The sequence below is a fragment of the Heliangelus exortis genome, chromosome 17 (genome assembly GCF_036169615.1).
Source record: "Heliangelus exortis chromosome 17, bHelExo1.hap1, whole genome shotgun sequence".
Taxonomy (NCBI): domain Eukaryota; kingdom Metazoa; phylum Chordata; class Aves; order Apodiformes; family Trochilidae; genus Heliangelus; species Heliangelus exortis.
Window position 1 is genome coordinate 167,626 of NC_092438.1, and position 12,106 is coordinate 179,731.

General features: G+C 46.7%; 1 protein-coding gene across 1 annotated transcript; it reads left to right on the plus strand.

The window, feature by feature from the left end:
- The first annotated feature begins 1,717 nt into the window (after positions 1 to 1,717).
- On the plus strand, positions 1,718 to 11,807 carry LOC139804231 (ankyrin repeat domain-containing protein 26-like). Its single transcript, XM_071761243.1, has 10 exons — positions 1,718 to 1,842; positions 2,273 to 2,331; positions 2,920 to 2,953; positions 3,039 to 3,105; positions 7,672 to 7,926; positions 9,087 to 9,239; positions 10,066 to 10,229; positions 10,424 to 10,517; positions 11,377 to 11,454; positions 11,673 to 11,807. Exons 1-10 carry the CDS (start codon positions 1,718 to 1,720, stop codon positions 11,805 to 11,807), a joined length of 1,164 nt encoding a protein of 387 aa, XP_071617344.1.
- The last annotated feature ends 299 nt before the right edge of the window (positions 11,808 to 12,106 follow it).

Below are 12,106 nucleotides of genomic sequence, written 5' to 3' on the forward strand. Positions count from 1 at the left end.
CCTCCCACTGCTCCCGCAGGGCTGTGCCCGTGCCGCAGCTCGCAGAGCTCCTGGGATGGGGCTTTTCAACAAGAAGCAGAAGCTTCCCTGCTCTGGCAGCGCTCCTGGGCAGCCCCGCGCTGCTGCTGCTGCCGGCACCGGCGCCCCTAAGCCTCAGCAGCAAGGTCTGGGCAGTCTGCACGGTGCGGCTGCCCGCGGCCACCTGGCCTGGCTGAGGCGCTGGCGCTGGTGGATCAAGATTTGGGGCATCGACCGCCGCGACAGGAAGAATCGGTGAGGGGCTGTGGCCGCTGCTGGGACACCTCGGGTGGCGTGCGGGAGCATCCCCCCTGCAGGGTTTGTGTGGGATCCCCTTGGAGCTGATTGCTTGCAAAGCAAGATGTGCCCTGTCAGCTGGGAGGGGGAACTTGAGAGCTTTCCAGTGCCGGGAGCTGCTGGGTGGGCGCCAGTGCTCCTGGAGGTGCTGGGCTGCTGGGCTGCCGCTTGGCCCTTCTCTCCCTGCAGGGTTCTCTTGCAGCTGCTGAGGCCTCCCCAGGTCTCTCCTGCCCTGTGGGTGATGTGTGCGGGGTTGCAGCAGCAGCAGGAGCAGCAGGGTCCCCCGGGCTGGGTGGTGCCACAGCTTTGGTTCTTTCCTTGTCTGTCAGTGTTAAGCTCCCATGTTTAATTCTCAGGACACCTCTCCATCTGGCGTCTGCAAACGGCCACACAGAGGTCGTCACGTTTCTAGTAAGGCACCGCTGCCAGTTGGATGCTGTTGATAATTTTGGGACAACACCCCTGATGATGGTGAGTGAGAGAAGTTCTGCTCTTGGAAGAGGGGCTTATTGAGTGTGCATGAAAGGAGAGGTGTCTGGCAGGACTCTTGTGCGCAGAGCTGTGCGGAAACACGCCTGTTGGATTTGGAGTGGAACAGGCACCTGTCAGGTCATCTTTGCAGGTGCTCTTCTTTGCCAGTGGTCAGAAGCTGGGCGAGCTGTGATGGAGTGAAATGTGAGTTTTGGAAGTCTTCCCTTTTTTCGTGTGTTCTCAGGCAGTGCAGTTCCAGCACCAAGCCTGTGCTGGTTTTCTGCTGAAGTGTGGTGCAGACCCAAACCTCAGAGACGTTGTTGGCAACACCGCCCTCCACCTGGCAGTCCTGTCTTGCAGTCCTAAAGTTGTGGAGCTGTTACTTGATCATAATGCCAATCTTGATGCCAAGAATAAGGTACATGTTTCTGTTTCTAAAGGAAGTTGTTTCAGAAAGTGGCAGCAATATTTCTGTTGAAGACTATTTTTGACTTGGATGATTAACTTGGTGTATTTGTCTGTCCTTTCAGGAGGGCTTTACCCCACTCAGTCTTGCTGTCTCCAAAGGTCAGGTAGAGACAGCTGAGTTTCTCCTGAGAATGGGAGCTGATGTGCATGCTCGAGACCAGCAACAAAGGTAAGGGGTTTATCCACATGGGTCCCTTGAGTATTCTTTCGGTGGGATTGCTGAGAGGCACAGCAGCCTCCATGTGCACTGAAGTGGTGTGCGTGTGGCAGCTTGGTGTGACCATGCAGTTGTGTTGACTCCCTCTCCCATGTTCTTGTTGCTTTTAATGGAACCTGCTTTTTCTTTTGTTCATTGTCAAGTAATGGGAGAGCAAGCTGAGAGCACGCAGGAATGAAAATATTGACTGTCTGTGTAAAATGATAACTTCATAGCACATCTGGATCTTTCAGAACCCCACTCATGATGGCTGCTTCTGTCGGGAAGATGAAATTGATCCAAGTTCTCCTGCATTACGGTGCTGACATTTCCCATAAAGATGCTGATGGGCGGACAGCTGATGATTATGCTTGTATTTATGGGTATCCCAGGTAAACGTTTAACTTTTTGGTTCAATGAAGTGGTCGGTTATAAGTGTGGCTGTTGAATAATTTTGTTGTTCCTTCTCTGATGTGGTTAGGTGTGCTTATAAGTGTGGCTGTTGAATAATTTTGTTGTTCCTTCTCTGATGTGGTTAGGTGCGCTTTGTTAAAAGCTAGGCTGAAAGAGTGTACCAAGCAGGAGTTAATAACTTGGAATGTGCATCTGTAGGATGAAGGTGACTGCAGGGAACACTGAAGTGTGTACCAGCCCTGCAGAAAGTTCTGTGTCTTGCCCTTCAGAAGTACTTAGGAGTCCCTGAATTCATGTGAACTGTGTAGGATGAATAAAAAATGGCTGTTAACTCTTCTGCTAAATGTTACCTGCCAGGAAGTGGTTGTTTTTAACAACTCTGTTTCCTCTCTCTCTCTCTTTCTTTAGTCTTAGTGAGCAGCTGTCAGAAAGTGCAGCTCCAAAGAAGGCAGAAGCAGCTCGTGCAGGTGACATTAAATTGTCCTGGGATCAAACGCCTACCTCCTTCTCTGAGGTTTTAAAATCCAGTCTGTCCTTACGAGGCCACATAACCCTAAAAGAATCTTAGGAAATTAATATTTTTATGCAATGGAATTTAGTCTTGTGCTTTGCCTCTCAGACCCTACAGTGGAGGTTTTATTCTCTCTGGGTTCTTAAGGGTGTTTTATCAGAACTGTGTGGCAAATGGACAGCAGATAGTGTCCAGGGGACATTTCTTGGCATTATTACTGCAGTCTCTGGCTGGCACCATGAAGCACGTGTCCTGCATCATGAGAGTCTCTTTGCTGTGCTGCAGTAACAGGCTGAGTGTGAGGTTAAGCTTTTGGTTGGGTTATGCTGTTTGATTTTCTTTCCCTTTTCAGAATAGTTTGTAACTGGCTAGAGCAGCAGCTAGTATTGTCTCTAGCATAATATTACACATCATACTACATGAACTAGTAAAACTTTTCCCTCTGCTGTGTACTCATGTGTGCAAGGAGTACCTTGTTCATATGTACTGTTGAATTTTTAGCATGCCAAATCTAATTTCACCATGTCGTTTCGTGTTTGAGCAGGAGTGGAAGACTTTTCCAAAGGAGGCTTGAAAAGGTGAGACTTTACAAATACCTACCACTTCCTTGAGGGGTGATCTGGGAGGCACAGGTGTCATCACTTTGCTTTGCTTTTTAAGCAGATCTGAGAAAAAGGGGATTGGTGATGGTTGGAGTGCTTCTGCAGAACAACTGGATTTTACTCCCAAGGTATGGTGCATTTCCAGGGAAATTGTCCTGTGAAAAGGAGTTATTTGAAGGCAAGTAACTGGGATTGAAAGCAACTGCAGTTCCAGCCAGCACTGTTTCCTCCTTAGAACCTTAGAGCTCTCTTCAAGTACCTCAAGGGAGGTTGGAGTAAGGAGGGAAACAGCCTCTTCTCCTTAGTGAACTGGGATGGGAGCAGAGGAAATGGATGGAAGCTGCACCAGGGGACGTTTAGGATGGGTGTTCGGAAACGTTTTTTCACTGAGAGGGCTGTCAGGCATTGGAATGGCCCAGGACAGTGGTGGAGGCACCATCCCTGGAGGCATTGAAAAGGCATTTGGAGCTGGTCCTTAAGGACATGGTTTAGTAGTTAGATGATGGTGTTGGTCAAAGGTTGGACTGGATGGTCTTGGAGGGCTCTTCCAACCTGTACCATTCTGTGATAGAAGCAGTCTCTGGCCTGCCAGCCTTTCTTCTGCTGTCAGTTTTTCCTAACAGACCGTGGGTGTGGCAGAGCGTGCAGCAGAGTTACGGTTTGGCACAAAGGAGCAATAGGTAACGACATAAAAACCACATTGCTTCATTTCTTGGTGCTCATTTGGGTCAGGTTTGCAGACCCTAAAAGTTTCTCAGTTACTTTTATAATCTGTTCTGTTCTTCTCCTGTGAGGTGATTCTTGTTTTCTGTAAATTTGGTGTTTCAGTCCAAACAGATAGAGGAACAGGGCATTTCTTTGTGAGGACCTCCTGAAATCCTCCATCTGCTGCTGCTCCTTCCCTCCCCATCAGGTTCCCCCACCAGCACTCAATGGCTGAGTTACTCAAACAGGTTCTTTTCTATGAGATGGCATTCTGTGCTTGTGTGTCATCTCACACTGCACATTTCCCCTCTTTTTTGGAATGCTCAGGCAGTGTTCTCTTTGTCAGCTCCAAGCTCTGGTGCCTGCTGTTCTTACTGGTGTGCTGAAGAATGAGCAATTTGTGCAGCGATGTCGGGAGCATCTGTTGTGTTGCAGTGGGGTTCTGGAGGGGTGAGGAGCAGGAGTGTGGCAGTTGGAGATGCCAGCATGTTTAGTTTTAACATGATTTAATTTTCTTGCCTTGATGTAAATGGAAGCGATGCATTTTTCTGGCATGATACTAAAATTGAGGGGTATTTTGGTTAGTGTACTTGCAGAGGCTCATTTAGGCATCAAGTCTAGGGATGTAAACAGTTCTTTGTGTTTGTTTCTATTGAAAAAAAAGTTTTGCAGAAATACATCTTTCTTTACAGAAGCAGCAGAAGCCAAAGGTGACACGGCGCATGAAGGCTTTCCAGCAGGGCAGGAAAAGCAGTAAGCTATCTGGGAAAGATTGCATGATAGACTGATCTGTAAAAGTAGGCTTGCTAAGTAGAGTTTTGTATTTTTTTCTTCTCTAGTAGGCAAGAAAATTAACTTGTGAAGACACGGCACTTTGTAATTTCAGAACCAAATAAGCCATATCCTTAAGATTAAGCTATGAATCCCCTGCTAAGCCTTTGTCCCTGGCCAAGCCCTTCCTCTGCCCTGCCCATCCCTTCCCTACCTCCTTTTCCAGACATTGCCAGGTGACTCCTCTGAAGTGTGTTAGTCTGGAAATTTGCCAATTGCAATTAAATAAATAACTCCTTTTGTTCACATAGATTTTTTTTTTTATTATTCCTTGTGCTTTTAGATGATAGCCACGGTTCTAGAATCAAAAGTTACTAAAGAAAAGCCTCCAACATAAAACAGTGGAGTAGCAGGGTGATATAAAACCACTGAGTGTCTCCTTTCCTCCCTGGTGTGTAGGTTCCCTGCCACCCATGGAAGAAGTGGAGAAAGCTGAGGATTTTCTCTGGGCTTCTCCCTGGAATTCTGAGGTACTTTGTGCGAAGGACAGGGAGGGTAGGAGGGAGATCCAGGAGCACCCGAAAGCTTGCAGTAACTGAAATGAAGCTGGGCTGAAGTGGGGAAGTGCTTCTCAGGGGCTGTGCAGAAGCAGGGCCGAGACTCAGGACCTCAGAATTCTGCTAAAGATTTATTTCCCTGGAAACACAGAAGGCCTTGTAAAAGAAAGCAAAGTTTCCCTTTTCTCTTCCACAAAAAATGTTCTTCAAGCTGTCAGTGGGTAGCAAAGCAGATGCTTGTTTCTGCTCTTACCAGCTTTTTTGTTTCATCTCTTTCAGGAAAAAACAGCTGAACAACATGGAAAAGAAGAGAAGAAAGAGCTTGCTGTAGAGCTAAACACTGCCATTGCTGGATGTACAGAGAAGTACTTATTAAATGGCAGCCCTGATGAGCCCAGCACAAGCTGCAGAGAAATCAGTGGTGAGAGAAATGATCTAGATCCAGATACTTCCTCTGTGAATATAGATCCACCTAGAGTAAATGGACTAAAACAGTGGTTGACTTCTGAGGTTGCAAATTTTATCCTGGCCTGTAAATCCTGGTGGCCACTGGCAGAGTAGCAAAGCAGCTTTTGTGCCTTTTTTTTTCTTTTTCTGGAACCTGACTAGATGGTGTTGGATTGCAGATGGTGCTCTATGCAGCAAGTGCTCTTCTTGCTTCTGTTGCTGTGTTCTCCTTGAAGCAATCTGACCAAAACGTGCAGATGGAGAGGAGGAGGAGGACTGGAGTGTCTTGGGTGTGCCAGTAGCATTCTCTTTCCTGGCGGGTGCTGTTGGATTGAAAAGCTGTGCTTGCTTTTGGCTGAAGCCAGGGAAAGCTTTGAGTGGAGCTGAGGGAGAGCCCTTCTGTTCCAGTGCCTCAGCTGCTCTGGTTTTGAAATGTAGGAGGTGTCTGCAGTGCCACCCGTGTGTGTGTGCGCTGGAAAGCATTGCCAGCTGGGTCAGAGGGGAGCACTTTTGTTCCTCAGCTCAGGCCTCAGAGCAGGAGGAGGAGGCACCCTTTGCGTTGTTGAAAGCATCTTGCTCGTTACTGCATGGACCACAGTTTATCTGAGAGAGAGATCCTGCACCTTGAAGACACTGGAGTGAATTATTTGTGGCCATACTGATATTCATAAGCTTTCTTTTTTACAGAAGAAAGTTAAATGCCACCAAAGAAAATATTTAACACATATTTAGCACATTAAAAACTCTATTCTGATCATTTTGTCTCTAGCAGCTCTCAAATGTGAGGGGATGTGATGTTTTCTGTAAAGATTGTTCTCACCATTAATCAAGATGCACTCTCGGAGTAAATAGGTGGTTGTAAAAATCTGTTGTTTTCATTGTAGGTGAGCACTCAGGATCTACTTCCCATGTGTCATCACCAGCAAAAAAAAGAAGCCTAAAGGAAGCCACTGACAACTCTGGGGTGCAGGTATGTGAAGCCAAATATTTTTAATTAAGAGTCTGGACTGGTAAGTGGCATTAGAGAGTAAATTGCACTATACAGTAAGGTAAAGAAAAGTAACCAGAAAGTGACTAATGGTGATGGCAGAGTCGTGCAGAGGAAGGTTGTGCTGCTGTCTGAAGTTGGTACAGTCCTCTTAGGATGAGGAAAAATCCTTGCCAGATGCAGGATATTTGCTGTACTGCTGCTTTGTTTCCAGCTGGTTTCCTTCAGTTTTGCCCAGTGTTGTTCCTGCTGTGCTGTGCAGACAAACAATGCAGTCAAATGTTTTTTTTTTTTTTCCCAATGCAAAATGCATATTGAAGGGAAGAGGGAGATTTTTCAGTAACAGGCTGATCTGTGTGATTAAACATGCCTGGTCTTCCTTCCTCTTTGTGAGAGAAAGCTCATGCAAGAAACCTTGAACTTTGGTGACCTTTGAAGCTTTCCCTGCCTCTGCAAAACATGTGTGTGTTTGGCCATGTCAGGAAGTGTAGTGAAGTGAGGCAACCAGGTGCCACTAATTGCGAGGTAGTGGGCATAAGCTTGTGTTAAGGCCACCTGTGCCTGATTAGGGCAGGCCCCTACTGCGCATGAGCAGGATTAGGGGGCCAATAAAGCTCCCTGCTGAGGAAAGCTGGGAGGAGGAGGTTAGCTGCTTCTTGGAGCAGTAGCACTGATCCAGGCTAGTCAGCCCTGAGGGCAATAGGCTCAGAGCATTATTCATGAGTTTCTGCTGGAACACCTGGCTGGACCTTGGAGCGCCGTGCCCTAAAAGAGGTTCATCTTGCTACATCTGATAGAGAATGCGGCAGAGACCTTGATCTAGCCCATGCTCAGATGAATCAGAAGAAAGGGAGCTAGTCCGGCGCAAACTAGCATTAGCAGAAAACCCAAGGAGTCGGGTAAGAAAATCCACTACCTGGCAATTAGTGGCACCTGGTTGCCTCATTTCACTACGAGGAAGTGTTTGAAAAGGATTTTTTCTGAGGGCATTCATGAGGGGAATCGGGCAGGCATCCTGTTGGTGTTGGGCATCTGGGGCAGGGCTGGGCAGAGGGGTCTGGAGTGCTGTGTAACACCTCAGGGGAGAGCGGAGCACATTATTTCCACTTCCGGGACACGGTTTAGTGGGCATGGTGGTGTTGGTTTCCCAGTTGGACTGGAGGATCCAGAGGTCTTTTCCAGGCTTAATGATTCTGTGGTTCTATGCTATGACTCTGTCCATGCAGGCGGCATTGGCCCAGCTCCAGAGGGAAAGGCATTTATTCCATCAGCTGCTGGAAAACCTGCAGGAGCAGCAGCTCATCCAAGGAAGGGCAGTGACTGTTGCCCAGGAACGGTTTAATGAAGTTTTCCAACAAGTCAGTGCTGCTGCTGAGAAACAAGTGTACATGCTGGAAAAGAGGAACAAGGCATTAAAGGCCGATTGCACTGATTTAAGAGAACAAATCTCTAAATATGAGGCTGACAAAGTAAAAAGAGAGGTAAAGTATACACTGTTTGCAGTGTTGAAGGCAACTTTTTTGGTGTTAATTTCTGTTTGTGTTTTGAGCCCCCTTCTGAGCGACCTTCCTGTTGCTCAAGAGGTCAATTTCAGCCACTGACCTAAGCTTTCTATTGTGTATTTTGTGATGTGTAGCAATATTTAAATTTGTTCTTTGTGTCTGTGTTAACTAATTAGCTGGTCAGAAGACTTGTTAGGATGTCATTTAAACTGTTGTTCTGCAAATTCTACCAGTCCCAGGCAGAGTAAAGGTTTAAAAGTTGCCATACCCATTTTGTTAATCTTTACTTTCTGGAAAACAGGAGCTAGTCCTGTTGAGTAATTAGACACTGGTGTGCTGTTTGCCTGCCTTAGTGATGTGAACAGTGCTTTAAAATTCCATTTCTTTCTTCCTCTCAACCCCGGAGCGTTTGAGCTAGGTGAATACCTGCCATGTGTCAGATAACCACCTTATTCTTCATTTTTTGGGTTCTTTGAGGGAAGAAGGAGAAGAACTCCAGCAGTGCTGTCAATGGTTTTCCCCTGTGAATCACTTTGTATTCCTAGTGCCAAAATACCAGGTTCCTTTGGGAGATGGTAGTTGGGTGGGTGGCTGGATGAATGGAGGGCCTGTCCAGATTTGTGAAGGCAAATGTGTCAGCAGGGAGGCAGTTGTTACTCTGAAATGAACTTGGTAAGGAAACAGACAGAGATGTGTTTCAATATAAACCTCAAGTGTTTGTCAGAAGAGCTTTCAGATCCAAGTATTCATTTAATTCTCTTTGTAGAATGGAGAAACAGACCCAAGAACCATCTAATACAAAGTCCTGCCTTTAGTCACCAGAGTAATATCTGCAGTCAAACTGTGACAAGAGATTGCTTTGAGTTTTGTTAAAAAAATACCTGATTCAGGTATGCCGGTGTAGTGTGCAGGATGATTAATACTTGAGCCTTTCGTAGGTATTAGAAAACAGAAATCCTCATGAGCAGCTGGTGATAATTTAGAGGTGCTCAGCTTTTGACTGCTGGTGGCAGGCAAAATTTTCCTCCCTTTGGGATTGAGTCCCAAGACAGGTCTAAGTGTATAATCATATAAGTTAAAGTAAAGGCATAGTTCATGTTCTTATAACCTTTTTTGTGCTCATCTAACCATTTCATCAGGGCAATGTCAGAAAGCTGCAGCAGGAGCTTGGTGAAGCTCTTAAAAAGCTGTCTGTGGCAGAAGCTTCGCTGGAAGTTGCTACGAAGCGCTGCAGGAACCTGGAGGAAGCCAGCCTGGGCTTGGAAAAGGAACTGGGAGAGGCTAAATCCAAGGTACATGAATTTGTCCCAGAATTCCAGAACAAACTCCAGCACATCCCAGAGATGGGATGATGTGTGGAGGAATCACACTAATAAACTTGATGTCCATGTCCGTGGCATGAGGACACGGTGTCCTTACTTGGTCTGAGGTTAGTGACTGACGTGTTTGTTGCTCATTGCATGTGGTTTGGCCCAGCAGTTTGTCTGATTTCTGAAGGGCAGTAGAAATTCTGGACTGCCGCACTTGGGCTTCTTTATGCTCACGGTGCTTCCCCTCACCCCCCCCCCCCCCCCCTCTGGTAACAGACGATGACAGAATCTTTTTGGTTGGAAAAGACCTTTAGGCATCAAGTCCAGGTGTTAACCCAGCACTGCCAAGACCACCATAAAATCATGTTCAGAATGGTTTTGTACCTTATTCTCCATATGTATATATTCTGAAACAGAAATCATCTTTATCTCCTTATGAGAGGGGATGAAGTGACTGAAGGCAGTTTAGGAGAGGGATCAAGTTTCATTTCAGTTTTCAATGGAGGAGGAAAGCAGTGGGTGCCATGAGTCCCTTAAAGAGTTGGAGGGTGAGTGTTGGTGCTTGGAACCATGCTTTAGGGGATCAGGAGAGGGATGGGAGAGAGCAGTCTAGAGGATGGCAAAGTAAAAGGGTTTGTGTTCATTTGCTAGTAGAAGTGAAAGTTTAAATGTATTTCAACTGATGACAGTTCTTTGGGTAGCAGGTGTGTGCAGACATGGGCAGTCATGCTTGAGTTCTTCAGCAGCAGTGTTTTTTTCTCTAGAAGAGTTCTCCCAGCTGATATGGATTCTTGCTGTGTTTTGACAGTGTCGGGAACTGGAAGAGCAGCAGCTTCAATATGAGCATCAGATTCATCACTACAAGGATAGGAAAAGAAAACTAAGAGAGAAGTCCCAAAAACTTAAAGACCTCCTGTCATCATCTTCTGAGACCAGGGCTAGAGTAAAAGAGCTGGAAGAGCGTGTGCAGTGGTAAGAGACTGACACAGAGAACCAAGGTGTCTGTCGCTGTCTGGGGTTGTGTGAAAACCACAGCACAGCCTCGTTGCATCACAGCAAGTTAACAGATGGTTTTGAAGACGCTTTTGTTTGTTTTTTCCCCTGCTGCTCTTTAAGAATTGCTGCTCTGGTGGATTTCTCTAATAAGGCCTGTATTTCTTTTTAAGCCTTTCCATGGAAAACGCCAGACTGGAAGGCACAGTCCAGCAGCAAAGACGTATGATTGAAGCCCTTGAGGGAACCCTGCAAGCCTCTGCCTCAGTAAGCTGGTCCTCAACTTGCCTTGTTTTGAGCTCCTGAGCTTCTTACCGATTGCTGTGGGGAAATGCTAAGATGAGGTTTTCCTGGAGAGCTGAGGGGAGCTCAGTTCCTGCTTTCTCCTGCATACAGGGTGCTGGGACAGCATTCTGGCCCATCCCCAGCTTTCTGGTTTTCAGAGTTTTCCATGGTAATTCAGGAAACGCTCCTTAATGCTTTAAAAGTGCAGGATTTGTCCCAAATCCAGTGGTGTGACTGTTGTCTGCCTTAGGCCCCTCCTGGCCTCAGATGCCGCTTCAGACACTTGCTGTCCTCAGGGGATATTGATGGCAAGCAGCTTGTGCCAGAGGCCTGACTGGCATCCCCAGGCTGGAACAAAAACAGACTCCCCAGAGCTTTTGTTGTGCAGAACTGCTTTTCCTTTGGCCACTCGGTGTGCCTTTGTTCATTTTTGTATTGAACTGGTGCATGAGGGCTCTTGTGAAGACTGCTTGTGCAAGTGTGACTTTGCTGTACTGCTGCTGAGGAGAGGAGAGGAGAGGGACGGTGGTCAGGGTGCTGGTCCTTCCCCTTTGGTTCACAGGGCATGGTTTTCAGATGCTCCTCCTGATGGTTTTCACTGAAGTTTCTTTGTGTCCCGCATGGTGTTCTCCCTCTCCTTGAAGAAAAGAGCAGAGGAGATGACTGCAACCAGTTTTACAGTGACCTCAAACTATGGCCATTTTGATCATTGGTGTTGGGTATAATAGGAATAAAGAGGTGAAGAGGTGGATGTAGTATTCATTTTCGGTAAGGAGGAATCTACAACTTTCAGGCTGGAAAGTCAGAGTGTGTCTTCTTGCTTCTTTTCCTGCTTTTGTAGATTCATGACCACCTGGAAGACTTGATGACCAGCTTAGGAGCATCACGGGCAGCTGCAGAGGAGCAGCACCAGCAGCAGGTACATGAGAGGCTCGTGTGTTTTCTGCTTTTCTTTTTCTTACAGAGTGCTGCTAAAGCATCCAGTAAACTTGTGTTCTAGATAGTTGAGCTGGATCAGCAGGTTCTGTTCCACTTTGGTGCTGGATCTGCTAGGCAAATCTTGGTCCCTTTGGGTAGCAGCATAAATAGCACTGCTGATCTGAAAAGTTTTTCCTTTTGTCACTGTTGCTCTCACAGCTGCAAAAGCAGGTTGTGCCATCTCTGCCATCAAAGGACTTACACAGCGTGAGGAAAAAGAGGCTGAAGCCAAGATTGCAGCCCGGAGACCATGGTTCTCCACTTGGAAGGGAGAAAGAAAGAATGAATTCTTGAAACAGGTGAGCCCAGGAAACCCTCCAGAGGACCAGCCAATACCCAGCACCACCTTGTTCACATTTTGTTGAGTACTTCTCTATTCAGGTGTTTCTCTTATTCCTGCTCTTCAGGCTCAGACTCTCTTGTGATCCTTTAGGGATCCTCCAGGAAGCAGATAAAAGCTAGCTGGGTCCCTGTGTCAAAATTTTGGAGTGGTTGTATCAGGCAGAGCTGCTGGTGGGGTTTGCTATCAGCTTACCACATCGAGTAAGGATGCAGTTGCCCATTTTTCCCTGGATTTCTTCTGGTCATCTTCT